This window comes from Manis javanica, chromosome 5 (genome assembly GCF_040802235.1).
Source record: "Manis javanica isolate MJ-LG chromosome 5, MJ_LKY, whole genome shotgun sequence".
NCBI classification, from domain to species: domain Eukaryota; kingdom Metazoa; phylum Chordata; class Mammalia; order Pholidota; family Manidae; genus Manis; species Manis javanica.
Genome location: NC_133160.1, coordinates 169257281 through 169276539, shown reverse-complemented (window position 1 = coordinate 169276539; position 19259 = coordinate 169257281). Strand labels below are relative to the sequence as shown.

Here is a 19259-nt window from a genome sequence, read left to right as displayed (position 1 = left end):
TACAGAGTCACACATACCCATACACTTGCACACACATGCACGTGTACATATCTGCATACATGCACAACCCACACTCATACACTCATGCACACACAGACTCACACTCACACCCTTGTGCATACATATGCACACTCGCACAACCCATAATCATACCCATGCTTGTGCACACACAGGTGCACACCCACATGCACACTCACACCCACACCCTTACACACACACTTGCACAACCCACACTTATACCTACACTCATGCACACGCAGGCACCCCCCCCCCATGCACATGCACACACTCGCACACATCCACACTCGCACAACCCACACTTATACCTACACTCATTCACACACAGGCACCCACACCCTCGCATGCACACGCACACACTCGCACACATCCACACATGCACAATCCACACTTGCAGGCGCACATGCTCACACTTGCCCGCATGTGTTCACGCTGGGTGCCATGGTGCATGGGCCGCGGAGCTGTGCTTGCATCAGGAGGAACACAGAGTGTTCACCTGCCCCCAGTGCAGCACTGAAGCTGTCACTTTCCAGCTTGGCTACCTCTGGGGAGCTGGAGGGACACGGCCCACTCCCTCCCACACTCGCGCGCTCACTCAGGCACCTGAGGACCTCTCCGTGCTGCTCCGGGCTGGGTGCCAGTCACAGAGATAATGGGGGAAAGTGCCGTGCCCCTAACTGGCTCCCAGGCCACTGGGGGTCAGACAGAAGAAGACGACAACCCCACCACGTCACTCCTGCCCCCTCCCCTTTCTGGTGGGGTCCATGCGATTCTACCTAGTGATCCTGCCCCGGGCTCAGGAGCCCTCCAGTTGGCCACAAAAGTCTGTGGGGCCTGCCACCAGCTGTCTGTGCTCTTCCTCGCGCTGAGGCCGGCCTTGCTGCCTCCCTCGCAGGCGCACTTCCCACTGTTCCTGCAGCCATCCATGCCCGGGGGCTGTGCTGGGACCCGAGATGTGTAAAGCCTGGCCTGGCCACCTGCGGCTACCTCCCGAGGAGGAGGGGTGGCCCGCATGGCCTGGGAACTCACTGCGGACCATGCGCTACTCCAGGCGCACTTGGCCCCTGCTGACTTGTGAGCAGGCACCAGCACAGCCCCCTTTACAGATCAGGACACTGAGGCTCAGAGAGGCCAAGACCCCAAGGAAGGTGACACTGGTAAGGGGCAGGGCAGGATGTGGAGCCAGCAGTCGGGGTTCAGGTCACCTTTCTAGTGAGCCCCACAGCAGCCACAGCCGGGCTCCAGACTTGGCCCTGGCATTTCCTGACTCTGTGACTTACACGAGTCAGGTTCATCTTGGCATCCAGTCTTCACCTTGGCGGCGGGGCAGGCAGGGCTAGTCTCCATTTCCTGGGCATTGAGTCTGGCCCAAGCCTCAGGGAGATCAATGAAGTTGTCTGTCTCTGTGCCTTTGAAGACCTCACCGGTTACTGGAACTGAGAGTCGTGCCAGAGGCACAAGGCAGTGCATGCTGAGAGCCCTTGCAGAGGTGTGAGCTGGGGGTGAGCATGGCTGTGGCCCCCCACCAGGGCAGGCTACGTGTCCGGGGGCTGTTGGGGCTGTATCCTGAAGCAAGAGTCAGGGTGTGCTACATGTCTAAAGTGGGGAGCATTCCAGGTAGAGTCCATGGAGGGAAGCAAAGTCACGAAATGTGGTGCTGTCTCAGGGGTTCCTCACAGGTGGGAGTTTGAATGTGTTAGGCCAACACCAGCGGCTGTAACAAACAGCCCCACACTGCAGGTGGAGCATGCAGAAGTGTCTCTCTCACTCATGGAAAGGTCCAGTGTGGGTGCTCCTGGTTGGCACATGGCTCTTCCACAGGGACACAGGTCCCTTCCACCCTGTGTGTGTCATCACCCCTGAAGCTTGAGTCCTTACCTTCCTGCAGGGCAGGACGGCCTGGTTCTTAACTCTTGTGTCCTCAAGTGGCAGTATCACAGTGCTCACATCCCATTGGTCAGAACCAGTCATGTGGCCACACAGCTGCAAGGGCCTCTGGGAAATATAGTCCCTCTCTGGGTGGCCCTTTCCCTATGACAAGGGAAAACAAATGTTTGGTGGACAGTTGGCTGGCTCTGCCATGGCATCCTCTCATTCCATTTTACAGGTGAGAGAATTGGGGTGCAGAGGGGTTCAGCCACTTATTCAAAATCACATGGCAGGCTCAGGCTCAGAACTAATCCTAGGAGGCCAACCAAAGAAGTCAGGCTTTCCTGCAGGGCTGGTGGGTGATTGGCAGTGGCCACACAGCACTGCTTATTTCTAGCACATGCAGGACGGTGCCCTCCCGGCCCCCAGTTCCGATCACATGGCCCAGCATGCCATTTCCTGCTGCAGCCACTCGGCCCTTGTGGCCTGCCCCCTGCCCCTCCCCCATCACCTTGTCATCCTGCTCTGACCACCTTGTGCCTCTGCAGGTGCCTGTGCTGAAGCCCATGGACCTGATGGTGGAGGTGAGCCCGAGGAGGGTCTTTGCCAATGGCCACACCTACCATATCAACTCCATCTCCGTCAACAGCGACTGTGAGACGTACATGTCAGCGGACGACCTGCGCATCAACCTCTGGCACCTGGCCATCACCGACCGGAGCTTCAGTATCCTTCCTTCTGCGGGCCCCACCGTCATCTCCCTGGGCAGCGTGGCTTCTGGGTGGGGGTCAGCTGGCTTGGTTGGGAGCTCTGGCTCTGCTGAGCTGCTTTGGTGAGTCCCCTCTGGCCGCAGTATGTGAGTGAGGCCCAGGTACGGGTCAGGTTGAGATCATGAAAACTTAAAGCCATGGCTGCTGAGGGTTCCACTCAATCCCTCACCTGCTCCCTCCTCCTGTGTGGCCATGATCCCCATAATTCGGGACCTCCCAAGGATCCATGGAGGGATGAAGAGTCCTGGGGCCAGTCCTCCTGAAGGAGGCCCGAGAGTCACCCAAAGGTCCCTCTGGACCCTCCTCTCTGGCCCAAGGCAGGTGCTTCCATGTTTGACAGTCACTTAGAGTAACAACCAGGTGTCCGAAGCCCAGCTGGACAGAGTCAAGGGGGAGAAGCTTCTTGGTGGGCCCCGTGTCTGCCCCAAGCCAGGGGCAATGCAGTTGACTCTAAGCCCACCTCCTGGAGAGGAAAGAACTGAGAGATGAGCGTGGGCCTGGGAGGGGCCACAGGGTGCTAGGGTGTCACTGCCCTGCAGACCAGTCGTCCTCACCGTCCTCACAGTGAGGATCTGGGCCTGACATCACATGTGTCCACATTAACTCATGTCTCCCTCACAAAAACCCAGGAGGTGGGTGCTACCATGACCTTCACAGACAGGAAACTGCCACAGGGGGCCCAAGTGAACGGCTCAAAGCTCACACTGAGCAAGTGTCAAAGCCAGGCCCTCCAGCCCGAGTCCTCATTTCCAGTCTTTACACCAAACTGCCCTTGTGAAGGCTGCTGTGCAGATGTGCAACCGAAGGAGGTGGGAGGCCCCTGAGAGCTGTTGTGCATGCTGACGGCCCCGCGTGGCTCCTCTGGGCCGGGGGCCAGACAGCTCCTGCCACGAGAAGCTCCCGAAGCAGGAGTGTCGTGCCTCCTCCCCCTGCAGTCTCACTGGTCGGGCACAGGCTGTGTCCCTCAGAGCAGAGGCCAGGACTAGCTGGGAGGAAGCTGGGGAGCAGAGGGGAGCATTCTGGGGGTTCAGAGGAGAGAAAGAGAAAGAAACACCTTTGGGGCCCAAGAGCCAGGGACCGGCCAGAGACCACTGGGCAGGGAGACCCCAGGGACTGGGAGGAGGTGAGCAGGGCTGTTGCCTGGGCCAGCAGGTGGGTGGAGGCATGGGCTTCCTCATCGGGGTGAGCCTCTGCAGGGGTGTGGCTCTTGTCCCTCAAGTTCACAGGTCTTGGTGAGGAGCTGCACCCACCCCCACCCTGCCCCCTCCCCCTCAGGGAGGCCCTCTTAGATGCACGGGCCTTAAGCTGGGCTTGGTGTCAGGAAACGCCAGCCCATGTCTCCTTCCTCCTGCTCCCCAAGAGGAGAGTGCTCAGAGCCAGAGGGTGGGTGCGGGCTGCGGGGCTCAGGGAGACTCCCGGGATTGCTGAGGCTGGAGCTGCTTTGCGGGACGGAAGCTCGGATTTGCCTGGATAGAGGGCTGGGCATCTGGCTGACCCTCCGCACGGCCTGGGACAGAAGGGCCACGAGGATGGGTATGTTGAATGTAAGAAATGAAACCCAATCCCTAACACAGCTGCAGGGTTTTGCCGCTTTTAAAGGGCTGCCTTTAGTACCGCTGAATCCTTACAACAGCCCAGGGAGATGAATCGCCCCGCCGTAGGCCCACCCTAGTCCTACGATCAGGAGGCTGGGGCTCCAGGAGGGACACAGGGACAATGGAAGAAACTTGGCCCTGCCCCAGGCTGCACAGGCTGTGGTGGGCTACCAGGAGGGCCGTGGGTAGGAAGCCCCCAGCATGGGAGGCGGAGATGAGCGGGAGCCTGGGAGGAGGCTGGGCGGCCGCAGTGCCATGATGGTGTGCGCAGTGAACTTGCTCCTAGTGTCAGTCACTCGCCAAACCCGTTCACGGCTGCCGCTCTGTCTGGCGCAGTGTGTTCCTTCATTTACTTTCCCAGTTTTTCTCATTTTTATTAATTTTATTTAAATTGGTTTGCTTAATTGTTGCCTAAATAAATGTATTTTTAACTTCAACTACCATAAATGAAAACAAAATATATCACGTTTCATAAACAGGTGGTAGCCATAAAGATAAATGCTAGGAAAACAAAGCCATGGGAACAAAACCCATCCTTGTTCCTGCCCAGGAGAACTTTGTGTGGTAATGGACATGTCCTAGCCACGTGTTCCAATGGTTCATGACACTGAGCAATGGAAGTTTGTATCTAATTCCACTTTAATTAATTCAGATTTCAGGTTAAATAGCTACATAGTTGGAAACCTTTCTCAGGACGTGGGTCTGCATGCTGTGTCTGCCTCCCTCTTACCTGCTGTCAGGCAGTTAGAAGCTATGCTGCGCTGGAAGCAGGGGAGCGGCCCTGCTTGGCTTGGAGGGAGCCCCCAGCACTGCGGGTGTGTGTCATGGGTGTGGATTCCAGCAGGGCAGGTGCATGGCTGTGGGCAGAGGCAGTGGAGAAGAGAGATCGTGAAAATGGGTCTCTGTTTTCATCACTGTCTTTTGGACCAAGGTGACCACAGGACGTTGGAATAGGTTAGTTGTGAATAAGAAAGGAGGGTTGGTCCATCCCAGAACTGCAGACACAGCCCTCCTGAGTCCTTACTGTCAGTTCTGCCTCCTCACTCCATCTTGAACACACAGGCTGTGCCCTGACCACATGTTAGAGAACATGCCATTCACCAGTATATTTATTGAGCACCTACTGTGTGCCAGGCCCTGTTTCCAATGTCTGAACTAGACAAAGATTCCTGCCCTCCTGGAGCAGACAGATGATGAACTATTAACATGACAAACAAGTGAAGCATGCGACATCAAGCAACTGCTAAGCATTATGGGGAACGAGTGGGACAGCAAATGGCAATGTGTGCGTTTCTCCAGCCACGTAGAGCTGGACTGGGAGAGTGAGCTGCAGTCATGGTTTGCCAAGTGAATAAGCAGCCGTGGGGTTGAGAGTGTTTGCAAGGGAGGGAAAATAATGAATGGCCCTGGGATCTAAGCCAGGCAAGGTGGTGAGGGCCAGGGACAACAGGGGGCATCAGTGGATTGCAGGTCCCTGTGGGAACCCACAGTGTGTCCGTGGCTCAGATCCTGCCCATGACTCTTTGTGAAGAACCTGTGTGTAGTATGTAGCCTGTAACTTTATGAAAACGAATGTGAGCTGATCAAAATATAAAAACACTCCAGCCCTTAGAGAGAGGAGTTCTGAGGCTGGGCTCACGTGGCCCGTGCCCACAGGACCTATGCACCATGTAGGCAGATGGAAGGAGCTGAGTGGAGTCTCCGGGGTATGCGATGGTTGTGAAAACTTTCCCTGATTAGAGCAGTTCATCAGGGAACCAGGTTGCATGTGGCATTCCCCATGGCCTGCTGCTGGGCCACCAGAAAGACAAAACAGGGGCCCAGAGCAGCAAGAACTGGCACCTGTCCCTTGGAGCCCAGCCTCCTCTGGCAGGGAGGGTGTCAGGACCGTGGCTTGCAGGTGCGATGATGATTCTGATAGCAGCTGAGTCATTAGAAAGGTGTTTCATTTCCAACGTGGGAGGTGTCCAGAAAGGCAGCTGTGACTCTCTGCTAAGCTGGGGAACTGCTCTGAGTTTTGGGACACCTCTGCGTAGTACCTCCCGGGGATTCCAGACCTGGGAGCTCACATTCCTTTAACTCTTGCTCGCTGGTGTCTTGATTTGCTCTGACGCTGCTGTTCGGCCTCGGTGCCACTACAAGTGTTCTGCCTCGGTGCCGTCTCCTCACATCCAAAAAGTCACACTTTCACTTAAGCTGAATGGATTTTTAGCAAAGGTTTTAAGAGAAAGGAAAAATTTTTGAATAAAGGAGAAACACTGGGCATTGTTTTGACAGTAAGAAGAGTAAGAAAGCCGACTCAGAGGACCTTTCCTCTGCTGACTTCTGAAGTGGCTGCTCTGGGCAGAGGGAGGGTAGCCTGGCACTCACTGTGCCTCTGCTGCGTGCCAGGCACCTACATGGAGCAGTGCCTTTGTGACCAAGGCTCAGACATCAGGAGCCACCAGCCTCCTTCCTCTCCCTCACCCACGGAATGGAAAGAGATGCCCCACCCCTCCCGACCTCCCCGCAGAGGGCCCTGGAGCCATGCTGTTCTCTCCATTCCTGCGGACGCCCAGCCCCAGCCACCCCTTTCCTGCCTTGCCAGTGGCCTGAATCCCACATTGTCCAGCCAGCCTGCCCCTCAGAGAGCTGCAGGAGTGGTTCTTTGCGGCCTCTGGCCTGACCACTACTGTCCTCTGCTCCCAGCTGTCAGCAGCTCCCCATCACTTTCTGGAGGAAGTGTGGATCCCTCAACAGTGTCCGGGGCTCTCGGTGGCCGGTCCTTGCATGTCTGCCCAGGGTCCTGTGCGTCAGGCTCGCCCACACCTGCAGGCCACTTCCCTTCCTGTCAAAGGCCGGGGGCGGCCCTGCCTTCTGATTCCTCTCCAGGCCCTCCTTTCTTGCTCTTGAGGCCTGGCTGCCTCCCATTTCCTTCTCTGTCACTGTGACCGCCTCCCCCATTTTCCAGTGAAATCTTTGAATCAGAAGCCCAGTTTGAGCCCCCTGTATCCCCGCACGTAATGCAAGGCTCAGCACATAGTAGGTGCTTATGAATGGTTGTCAATGTTGACTTTGGAGTGAGGAAGTTCAGTTTCCACTTGGTCTTAGAATATAGACTCCTTGTGAATCTGGGCTCCAGCGGCCTAGAGATCCTAGACACCAAAGAGAAGCAGTCTGGGCTCAAATTTGTTGCTTAACCTCCTTGGCCATCAATTTCCATGAATGTAAACTGGGCCAAGTTCCTTATCATAAAGATACTTGTAAGGAATGAAGAAATCACTCACATAAAGAGCCTGGTACTAATCAGGGCCCAGCAGGGGGCCAGGATTATTTTCCCTCTTCAGCAACACCTCTCACATATTTAAGTCTGGTTCTCATAAAACCCCTGTCTTCTCTAATCATTAAAGCCCTTGTTTCCCCAGTGCCATCCCCACATCTGTTTAAACAATGTCTCGCGTCCTGTAATACCAGCATTTTAAGAGCACCGGGCAGGACCGAGCGATTTTTCTTGAGTTCTGTACACCTTAAAGGCAACAGACTGCACAAGAACCTCAGTTGATGGACCTCCACTTTATTTTTAGCATCCGGAGAATTGTAAAGATGGTTCAGCTGATTTTCCTCCCCCCTGAGTAATCTCTCACTGTGGAAGCTGGCACCGTGCCAAGCCTCACTCTGTAACAGGTTTCTGATTGCCATTCACAGAGCAGGTCCTGAAGCAAGGCTGAATGGTGGTGCAGTGACTGGGGGCAGAGGCTTCAAAGCTCCGTCAGCACATGGCTGCCTGTGGGCTGGACTTGTTCTCTGCACAGAGTGGCAAAAGGGATCAGCTAAGGCCTCTCCACATGCCAGTCTCTGTGCCAGCCAAACACACATAGAGCACGGGGTCCAACCTGCCGCCACCACTCATTCACCGAGGACCCTGCCAGACACTCAGCCTTTCTCAGGCTCCTTCCAATGGGGTGTGCGTCCTGTGCTGGGGCCTGGCAGGGTGGTGTGGCCCCCAAGTGTAGGGCCCGGGGCACTGTACACACACGACCTGCTCCAGCCCTGACCCACTGTCAAGCTGTTTTTTTTTTTATCTTCCCACAGTAACACCCTACAGAGAAGGGTGTCTTCTCAGAAATGACCCAAGTCTGAAACTGAAAATCAGTTTTCCACCCTGAAAGCATGTTGTTAAAGCATTACCCGCACACCACAGCTTCGGGGCCTCAGCAAGGCGGGGCCGTTCGGTGGTTCACCCCTGGGCTGAGGGCGCCGGCCGCTGTCCTTGGTGCTGACTCTGTCGGGAGCATCTTCACGTTCACAAGACCGTCACCTCGAACAGCGCCGCGCTCTAAACACGAGGCACATATTCACCTATCTACTCCTCCCAGCAACCCTGTGGGATGGGCATGACTAACACCCCCTTTTACAGAGGGGAAACAGCCACAGAAATGTTAAGTCATCTACCGAGCATCGCCCACTGGAGAGCGGCAGGGCCTAGGATTCAGACTCGCCGCCTCGGGATGCAGAGCCGTACACTCTGCTGTCACGCCACACTGCCTCGGTCATGACAGTGACGGCTGGACCCGGCCCCCGCCCAGCCACTGTCACACATATCTACTGTGCAAGCACTGGGCTGAGCGTGCCGTGTGCTGGCTTCACAGACTCTCGCAGCTCACATGGGTGGTGCTGTTCTCCCACTCTGGGAAGCGGGTGGGCTTTCCGGTGACACCTTCCAGCCCCAGTCACACAGATTGCCCATCCAGCCCCATTGGTAATGTTTCCTGGCTCTTATTTTAGAAATTATGAGAAAGTAGATGCTTTTCACACCATTGCAGGACAGAATGGGGCTTGTTTTGGGGTACTGGTGGCTGAATGTGCGGGCTTCAGCAGCTTTCTGACATTCCCTCTAATGATGGGGACATGCGACTCTGTCGTGGGTCCCTTCCTGACGGGCTTCCATGGTGCTTCTATAACGTGCTCCAGAGCCCTGTCACCTGCCCTCTCGAAGCTCCTCAGCCTTAGGCACCCCCGTCTCATGGACCTCCCCGACCCTGGCCCTCTGCCTGGTTGCCTGCTCACTGTGGGGCCTCGGCTGAATGCCTCTGCCTCAGGGGACCCTTCCCTGACCCTTGGACCAGCTCAGGGACTCACTGCAAGTTCCACCACGTGCTCTCATAGGTCTCCCAGAGCTCACTGTGGGGCTCTCTGGTTTCACCTCTGCGTCAGGATATCCAGGAGGTTGGGGTGGGGTCTGGTGTGCCCTTTCTCAGTGGTCATGAGGACACAGCCACTTGGACCTGCACTCTGGCTCCATCCTATCTGGGGTTTCCCCTCCTGGCTCTCAGAAACTAAGGGGTACAGTTCAGCACAGACTCTCATGGTCATTGGTGGTGACAAACATTGCACCTTTTGCAACCTACTTAATTTTATGTATTTTTCAGAAGAACAGAAAGACTCTGATTCTGAGGTAACTAACTTTAATTGTTGCTGAAAGTACTGGCCATCTGCTAGACCTTTGACGTACGTCATCTCATGAAATCCTCATTACAGCCCCGTAAAGCAGGTATCATCAGCTCATTCTGCAGGTGAGAAAAGCAGGGCGCAGAGAGGTTGAGAAGTTTTCTGGAGGTCACACAGCTATTTTCAGTGGGGCTGGACTGTCGAGCCCTGGTCTTTGTGACTCAGAACTCTGCTGTCTTCCCTGTCTCAGCATTTAGGAATCACATAAGAAGGCTTGGAGCTGAGATGTGTGGCCTGGCTCACCGCACAGAAAACACACAAGGACTTCAGTGGGCTTGAGCAGTGAGTGGTTACCCAGACCAGCCCTTTATTCCACAGCCCCATGCAGCCCAACTATCTGGTTTTCCTCTCCGAGTGGGATTGCGCCCTCACGGTTAACAAGGTTCTGAGCGGAGAAGGGAAGGGGCTGCTACGGGCTGAACTGCATCCCACCTGAATCCGTGTGCTGAAGCTCTAACCCTCAGGACCTGAGTGTAACTCTATTTGGAGATACGGTGTTTACAGAGGTGATTAGGGTAAAACGAGGCCACTAGGTGGGCCCTGATCCAGTATGACCTGTGTCCTTGTAAGAAGAGGGGACCTGGATACAGACACACGCAGGAGGGCCATGGGAAGATACAGTAAGCAGACGGCCCTCTGCATGCCTCAGGAGAGAGTCCTCAGGAGAAGCAACCTGCCCTCACCTTGATTTTGGACTTCCAGCCTCCAGAACTGTGAGAAAATAATTTTTTTATTGTTTAAGCCACCTATCTGTGGCTTTTCTCTATAGCAGCAAATGTAATCAGAGGCAAAGATTGCCGAGCATCTCCTGTAGCGTCTGACATGGTTTGGCCTGAATGCTTATAGATATGTTTGTAGCCGGGTCATGTTTTTGAGAAACTGCTGGAAAGGCAGCTTTCCTCGTCACGCCTCCACACCTGGTGTCCCTGGGGAGTCCGTGGGGGTCTCTCATGGTACGGCCTCAGCAGAACTGCCTCTGTCCTCACTCCGGCCGCTGCTCAGTTGCCATGGTAACAGCCTCCCCATCCTGAGGTACTCCTGCCGAGACATCTGGATAAACCACGCTTTGCTCAGTTCAATCAATGGCACCCGAGGCCATATTCTTTTCATCGTTGAACCCCTGCCCGCTCTCAGCATCCACCTTGCAGAGGATACAAGCCAGCTTAGCGAGCCGGGGCAGCAATGCCCTTGAGGGTGCTGACCCCCTAGGGGAGCTGCGTATTATGTGGAGATGCAGGCACTCCAGAGCAGAGGGGCAGTGGAAGCAGCAGGAAGTTGGGGAGCCAGCATCCTGCCCTCGCCCTGCATGAGGCCCTGGGCAACTTGTTTCCCAGCCCTGGCCTCCCCCTCCGTCTCCATGGGATTGAAGGGTGGGGGTCCTGCAGGGACACTGAGGTGCCTGGCCTGAGGGGCAGGGTGGGGGCCTGTCCCCAAGAGCTCTGAGGGTTTCCCAGTCACGTCTCCAAGCCCAGGCAGTTATTGTCTTTACAGAGCCATCTGTGGCGTTGCTGCTGGATCCTGTTGTGACATTAGTTAGTATTTCTGTACTTTTCTGGTGTTTGTCAGCTGCTTGCCACACGCAGTTCCCACTCGGCTCCTCGCCAGAACAGACCAGGGATGTGTGTTCATTAAACATGCCTGACTCGTGTGGTCGGTGCAGATTTGCCCCGGGGTAAGTTACAGCCCTCTGTGCTCGTGGCCCCCATACAGGTGGGGGAGACTGAGGCTCAGAGGTGCACCCAGAGGAACGAGGGCCGTGGAAGCACAGTGACCTTCTCTTTGACATTTCAGGGCCCCTCTGAGGGGCCCAGGGACTGAGGGCCAGCCAAGTGCTCGGTGCTGGTGTGACCCCAGCCAACTTCAGGACATAAGGCGATGCCTTGGGCAGCAGGAGATGAAGGAGCTTCCGTAAAGATCTCTGCAAACCTGATGACTCTGCGGAAGGCCCGTCTGGATCGCGTTCCTGTGTCCTTGGCCAGAAGAGCCATAGAAGAGCCATAGACTTTGCTCTGGAATGGCGCACACCCATTTCCGAGCTTTGCTGATGCCCCCAGGCGAGGGCCTGAGCTCCCAGGGCTGGGGAGAAGAGCTGGGGCATCTGCGGGGCATCCTCATGCTGGGGCAGAGGCCAGGCCCGTGGGGCTGCTTACACACTCGCCCTGCATGGGCAGTTGCTGTTACAAAAGCAAGATCGCACCCCTCTCCAGCCCTGGGTCAGCAAAGCACAGTCCAGGGGCCAACCCAGCTGGTCATGAAGGGTCATGGGCACACAGCCACACTGTTTGCATATTGCCTAGGGCTGCTTTTGCACTATGACAGTGGAGTGTGTGGTGAGGTGAGATCTTAGAACCTGCCAAGCCTAAAATAGTTACTCTGTGGCCCTTTACAGAAAACCCCTGCCCACCTCTGGTCTAGAGCTACACCTGTTCACCTTGAGCACTGAAGGAAAAGGGAGTCAGTGTCTGCTGACATGGGGGCTGGAGCCAGACAGCTGCCGGGAACCGGGAACATCCTCCTAGGCCCTTGGGTGCTCCAGGGAGGTGGCAGCCCCTCCCTGCCTGCCAGGCTTCCAGGGCCCAGAGGTTGCATGTTGCCCCTGCTCTGCTTTGCATCCCACGTCATAGTGGACTTATCGTGGACCCTGGAATGCAGCTTAGTGAGTCCCAGGTTGGCCCCTCTCTGCCTGGCCCTGAGCAAGTAGCTTCTCCTTGTCAAGGCTGTTTCCTCATGCACGGAATGGGGTACGCCTCACTCAGGTGGAGAGGACTGAACAACACACACAGGGAAGCAGTTTTACCAGAGCCAGCCCTACGGGCACAACAGGTGCTGTGGGTAGCAGGTGCCTGGCTGGAGTTTGGGGCATAAACAGGAACACAGTTTTGCCATAGTCACATGTATGAAACAGACAAGCCAGCCAGTACCTGTGGCCTGAAAAGATAAGTGCTGACAGGTCTCTGAATAGAGTGCCGTGGCCACCAAGGGAAGTTATGGGGGCCCATTTGAGAAACTGCTGAATTGGCCAAGCACCGTGCTTCCCAGATTCTGGGTGCCTGCCAGAATACTTCCTACACACTGCGGGCAGATGGCTCCTTATCAGGGACAGTCTGACCTTAAAAGGACCGCCCACCCCAGTGGCCTGGGGTCTCCCTGAACCTGCTGTTCACCTCTAAGGTGCTTCTTGCCCTGGATATGGGCTTGAAACTTCCCACAGTCCCCTGACTCTGACCGAAAGAGCCCACAATGGGCTGACTGATTCATTTACTTCAGCAACTATTTACTAAGGACCTACTATGTGCCAGCACTCCTCTAGTGTGAAGGTGCAGCAGTGATCAAACAGGCAAGTCCCTGCCCTCAACAAACAAGCCAATGATGGAAAGCCCTGTGATAGATGCTCGCAGAAACACAAAGCACAGATACGAAGCAACATGAGAGAAGCAGGTTATTTGAGAAAGAGGTTTATAGAGGGCCACTTTGTTAAGGACGGAGGTGCCTTGGTGCTCAGGTGGAGACCACTACCACCATGGAATGTTCCAGAACCCTTAAACTGCTGGGTATGGCTGGAGGGTGGGGAGGGAGAAGTGGCCCACCGTGAGGCTGGGGAAAGGCAGGCAGGGTGATCACAATGGGTCTTGCAGGTGTTTAAACTTCTTTTGTGCATGGGCAGGGCAGTGGGACACCTGACCCTGGTTTCAGGGAGTTTGCTTTGAGGGTGGGGGACGACCAGAGGCAGGGACCCCCATGGGCAGGGGTGGCCTGGGTGAGGGGCAGAGCAGAGGCATCTTCAGGCGGAGGAGCCTGGGACCTGGAGGACAGTTGGATGTGGCAGAGGAGGGGGAGGGAGGGATCCTGAGGCTGCTTCCTGGTTCGTGCCCCAGGGTCGGGGCCGCTAAAATGGAAGTACAGTGCTAGAAGCGTGTGCGGTGGATGTGGAGAAAGATGACATGGTCCCAGCGTATGCCCCCTGTCCCTCTTCCTCGGGTCCCAGGAAGCAGCCTGGGCGCCTGCACTGCCCGTGGACCCCACAGCTAATTTCAACACCCTGAGTGGCTTACACAACAGAAATCTCCTGTCCCCCAGCCCGGAGGCCAGTTGTGGGGCTGCACTCCCTCCGGAGGCCCCCCGGGGAACCTCTCCCAGGTGCTGCGGGCCCCGGGCCTTCCTTGCCCGCGTCGCTGCAGCCTGCCCCCGTGTTGCAGTGTGGTGTGGCCCTCCTCCCTGGATGACTCCTACAAGGATGCTCGTCCTGGGAGTCAGGCCTCCCCTGAGGAGTCCCAAAGATCTCAGTTTGAGATCCTTAATTATATCTGCAAAGACCCCTTCTCAAATAAGGTGATGTTTCCAGTGTCTGGGGGTCAGGATATGGACCTGCATTTGGGGGGTCACCATTCACCCCACTGCGCTAGAGAACAATGCCGGTGCTCAGGTGAGGGGTGTGGGGCTGAGTGAGTTTCCACCTCCTCTCTTCATTCTCTCCTCCTGCCCTGGGCCTCTCCGCACCTACCTGTGTATCTGACAAACTTTCCTTGTAGGGAAAATCTTTCTTAGCTGTCAAAGTGTGATTAGAAATTAAACAAAAGCCCATCAGACAGTTGGAGTACAGTTAGATGGGAAAAATAGAACATGAATAATTTACCTAGCTTGGTGGCCAGGGGCCTAGGGAGGGGTTGGCAGGGGGTTTGGTAAATGAGTCTAATTATGCTCATTCTCAAGGGAGGTCCGCCTGCCCCGTGCACCTTGTAAGGCAGAGTCTACAAGTGGGACTGACGCAGCTGAGCATGAAATGGGGGAGGGGCGCCACAGGGGTTAATCCTTGAGATGACAGGGCACTGGGATATTGCCCAACCTGGTTTGCTTTTGGGAATGGGGGAAACCAAGGCTTGTGGAATGGAAATGCCTTTTGCCTGTGGCACTGAGCAGGGGGAGCTAAGACCAGATGCTCAGCCCAAGGCCCTGGCTTCTGCTCCAGCACTGGTCCTGCCAGGGTCAAAGCTGCTGCACACGGCCAGTGTTGGACTGCGTGTCTGCAAGCGCCTGCACACGTGGCTGTGCGTGTGAGGCCAGGCTGTGTGTCTGTCGTACCTGTGTGGGGGCATGATTATTGTGCTTCAGAGGCTTCCTCCGAACCCACTTCCCTTGTCAGGAATCTGTCTTCAGGCCCCTGCTTTGTGATGTGATGAAAGGAATTCAACAGAGACGGCCCCCTCAATAATATGCCTTGCGCACATCCGATGGCACCAGCAAGGGGCCAGGTGACAGGCCCAGGGCAGCTGAGCCTGTCTTGGAGGGGCCAACCTGGGATGTGGTTGGCTGGTCTGGGCCTCAGGGAGCCCCTGTACCTGGGGGGCCCAGCACCTTGGCTGTGACTATGGTATTGTCTTCCTGCACCAAGGTTACGTAGAAATGAAGGCTCTGTGCTTCACATCCATCTTTCCCCAGCACCCACTGTATCCAGAATCCTTTGAAACAGCAGCAGATTCCCTTAGGGATGCTGGAGCTGTGTGAAGGTGGTCCTGGGCGTGGGAATGCTGTCCTGCCAGCCTGCACACTGGGCCTCTGGTCCACGTGCATTGCTTGTCCACCAGCTCCGCTCAGGCGTGTTGCCTGCCGAACACTGCAGGTGTAATTGAGCCCTGCGCGCCTTTAAAGACCATTATGGCTTTGCACATACTTCTAACGAGCGTTGTCATGAGGCCGTCAGGAGCAGTTAAGCGGGATAGGGTCACCGGCAGCAAGAAGCATACGCTGCAATCAGGCAGTGAGGCCGTACCTATCTGCTTGGCCTTGGCCCCCGTGTGAGTCTGGGACCAAGATGTAGGGGCTGGAGAGGGGACCTCTGAGCTCTGACGCTGCAGTCTCTTCTGGCCACCAGCGCCACAGCTTTCCCCGCTGAAGACAGTTCATAAAAGCCAGCTGCAGTCTCCGTGAGCCAGATGCTTCTCAGGTGTGGGCTGCCAGCAGTTGTGCGTGAGCTGATCGCTCCCATCAAACGGCACCGTCAGGGAGCAGCAGTGGTCATTTAGTACATTACGGTCTGGGCCTCTGTGGCAGCAGGATGATGGTGCGAGACTTCAGACACGCTGCCTCTGCTGCCCAGAGTGTTTGGATGCTGAACCAGGAGGGCCAGGCTCTGCTGCAGTGACAACAGTCTGAAAGTTTCAGAGGCCCAGGGGTACTTCTCATTCACGCTGTGTGTCCACACAGGTCACCTGAGGCATGGGTCTCACTGCACAGGGAAAGTTGTCATGGCACCTGTGTGCTGGCTCTCAAATCTTCAGTCTGGAAGCGACACACAGTGCCTGTGACTTCCACCCTCCATTCTTTGGCAAAAGCAGTCAATGAGCTGGCTGCCCTGAGTTCCGTCAGGCTGATGGACAAATGCCCTCCAACCCCAGGGTGGACGCTGGAGTGTTCTGAGAGCCACTTCAGGCCAGGCATCTTCTCTTTATCCCTCTGAGTCCTAACCCCCGTGCCAGGAATTTATAACCCTGCAAAACAGAGTGAAAACATGGGTCCCCTAGGAGGTAGTACAACCCCGATTTGAACCCCACCTGTGTTCATTCCCCGGGGGCTGGGCACTTCCATCTCCACAAGTTTCCTTTGATTTTTGTGTCCCAAGAGGGAATTTGGTCCCTGTTTGCCCTGCCCCTTGGTGCGGAACTTGAGCGTGACATTTCATAAACGACCGCACTGTCCCAGACACCATTTTAAGTTGGGTGAGAAATGAAAGCCATCGCCGAGCAGGCCGGCCTGGCAGAGCGTTGTCAGCAGGTGGCCGGCGGGAAGGGTGGGCCGCAAGGTCAGCGCTGGTGGAATCAGCACCACAGAAGTCCAGAAGTCTGCTCGTTTTCTCTCGTCACCTTTAGGCTCATTTGTCACGATTTGATCTCTGCTCCTTATCGCACTAGAAAACCACAGTTTCCAGGGAAACCGACTCAGGCGTTGACGACGTGGGTTTTCTCACTCCAGGTGTTTAGGCGATTCCAAGCCTCCGGTTAGGGAGCTTCCAGGAAGCGGGGTTTGAGTGAACACAGCGGCCTCCGCGGCACCTCTAGTGGCACTTTCAGCACCTGTTCGGATGTTTTATAATCTCCTGTGTTGAGAGAAGTTGGAAAATATCTCTTTCTCATTGAGAGTGGAAGCAGCTGGGCTGGGAGGAGGAGAAGGGCTTACCGCAGAGAAGGGGTCTGAGTTCCAATCGGTATTTTCAAGGTAATAAAAGAGAATAATGGCAACTGACAATTACTGAACTCTGCGGTGTGTCAGGCGTGAGCAAAGGGCTTTGCCTCTTCTAATCTTCACAGCAAACCTACGAGGTTGGAACCATTAACCCATTTACAGACGAGGAAACGTGAGGCCTGGAGAGCCGGAAACTCACCCAGTCACACAGCCGGGAGGTGGCGGAGCCGGGATCCCAGCTCCAGGCTGTCCGACTCCAGGGCCATGTGCAAATGCGGAGGGACCCGGCGGCGTTTCAGTGGAAGGGGATAGGCTGTGCAGAGCCCCACGCAGGCTGGGGAGACTGAGGGTGTTGTCAGAGAGGAGCATGCCTTTTGGGTGGCCTAGCAGGACCCAAAGCTGGAAAGGTAGACATAGTCCAGGGTATGCCAGGCCTTGAGTGCCACCCCAAAGGGTTCCAATAGGCAGTGGGGAATGGACAGGAATCCAGCTTCCTGCTCGCTGCTGAGTCACCTGGACAAGTTGCTCACCCTCTCTGGGCTCTAGTGTATCAGTGAGGGATGCTTCCTTTCCAAACAATGACATTCTTGGCCCTAAACAGAAAATGGGCTTATTGGCTCCCATAGTAACCATCCAGGGGCTTGGGCTTCAGGTACGTCCTGATCCAGGATTCAAAAGTTGTCATGAGATCTTCTCTTTCCTGTCTTTGGCTCTGTCTGCCCGCCCCGCCTCAGGCCAGGCTTTCCTCTTCTCCAGGCAGCAGATGCCAGTGCCCCTCTCTACACCACCAGCCCAGCAGGGACGACAGAACTGCCCCCAGCACTCCCTGCCTGGGGTCCCTCCTGGGCTCATCCCTCATGGGGGTTGTGAGTGAGGGTGGGGCACACATCAGAGCTGAAAACCCAGAGGCAGAGAACATTTTCCAAAGGAGGGGGGCCAGGGGGTGGGGCAACAGCAACCTGAACACTTAGCGGGTGCAACTCACAGATCTGACAGGAGAATGACATCTTTGACCTCACGTCCATGGCCAGCACATAGTGGGCACTTGATAATCGCTCCCTGCCACCTGCTTGGCAACTGGTAGGGAGGTGGATAGGGGGAGAGGCCTCAGGGGTCACCCTGTGAGGGGCTGGGCAACTGATGGGCTCTGGGCTCGGGGGAGGGCACAGGTCAGAAGGGATGTGGGAGGTTGGGCCTTCCAGGGACAGTGAACAGGCACCCGGAAGGGGCAGCCAGGGGGTGGGTCCTGCGCAGGTCTGCAGCTGTGGGGTGGGGTTGGGGGTGGGGGGTGGCCTCTGCAGGTGGGGTGCTTGCGGGAAGTTGGGGAATGGAGAGGCAGCTTGGACTCTGGGTAGGTGGGTATGCAGGCTCTGGTGTCCAGGGACACCTGAGGGTCTCAGAGCCTCCCCTCACCAGCCCTTCCTTGACCTGGCCAGACATCGTGGACATCAAGCCAGCCAACATGGAGGACCTCACGGAGGTGATCACAGCATCCGAGTTCCACCCGCACCACTGCAACCTCTTTGTCTACAGCAGCAGCAAGGGCTCCCTGCGCCTCTGCGACATGCGTGCGGCCGCCCTGTGTGACAAGCACTCCAAACGTAAGTGCCCGTGCCCGTGCCCGCAGGGGGCTGCTTCAGAGTGGGGGTGGCTAGGACAAGGCTCAGGGACTGAGCTGGGGTCCACAGCTGAGGACGGACCATGCTCAACCTTCCCTGACCCCCAGTCCGGCTGGGCTGGCCTCACCCTGCAGAACCCCGTGGGCCGCCCCCTCTCCCTGAGTTCCTGGAGGTCACTTCCTCATGCTGAAACTGATCAGAGGGTCAGCTGTGGGGGGTCCTGGGGTGCCATGGTAGTCCAGGGCTGGGCAGGTCCAAGGGAGCATGAGGTGACCAAACAGACCCCCACCACACAGCTCACATTCATGGGACGCTATGAGCCAGGCGCAGCTGAGCCGTCCACATTATTTCATCTCATCTCCACGAGCTCCGGGGAGGCCCGGTGCAGGAGAGGACACTGGCTCGTGAATAGGCCCAGTTCCCCCAGACTGAAAAGTGAGGGGGTAGGACTTAAACCCAGAACTGTGGGATGCTAGGCCATTGCTGCTCACCCCTGGGCTAGGCTGCTTGGTGCTGGGTTGTGGCTGGCCGACCTCTCACCATCATGGTGGTGCCCAGGGGCACCTGAAGGTGGAGGATAGTTCATGGTGTCCTCCCTGGATGACCTTGCAGTGGGAGCAGGGGACAGGGACAGACAGGGCCCCAGCCGGGAGGGTGGGGGTTTAGTTCATCTTGGCATCTACCCCTATGCTCACAACAGTGTCTGGAAATACGCACTGAATGAA

At 56.3% G+C, this 19259-nt stretch overlaps 1 protein-coding gene across 2 annotated transcripts in view; it reads left to right on the top strand.

Annotated features, from left to right (window-relative positions):
- PPP2R2C (protein phosphatase 2 regulatory subunit Bgamma) overlaps window positions 1-19259 on the top strand; it is a 135500-nt gene that overhangs the window by 92630 nt on the left and 23611 nt on the right. For both annotated transcript variants that reach the window (XM_017680504.3, XM_017680505.3), the window contains exons 5-6: window positions 2436-2613; window positions 18352-18516. In XM_017680504.3, the coding sequence (XP_017535993.1) occupies window positions 2436-2613; window positions 18352-18516 (343 nt within the window). The remainder of the gene's footprint in view (window positions 1-2435; window positions 2614-18351; window positions 18517-19259) is intronic.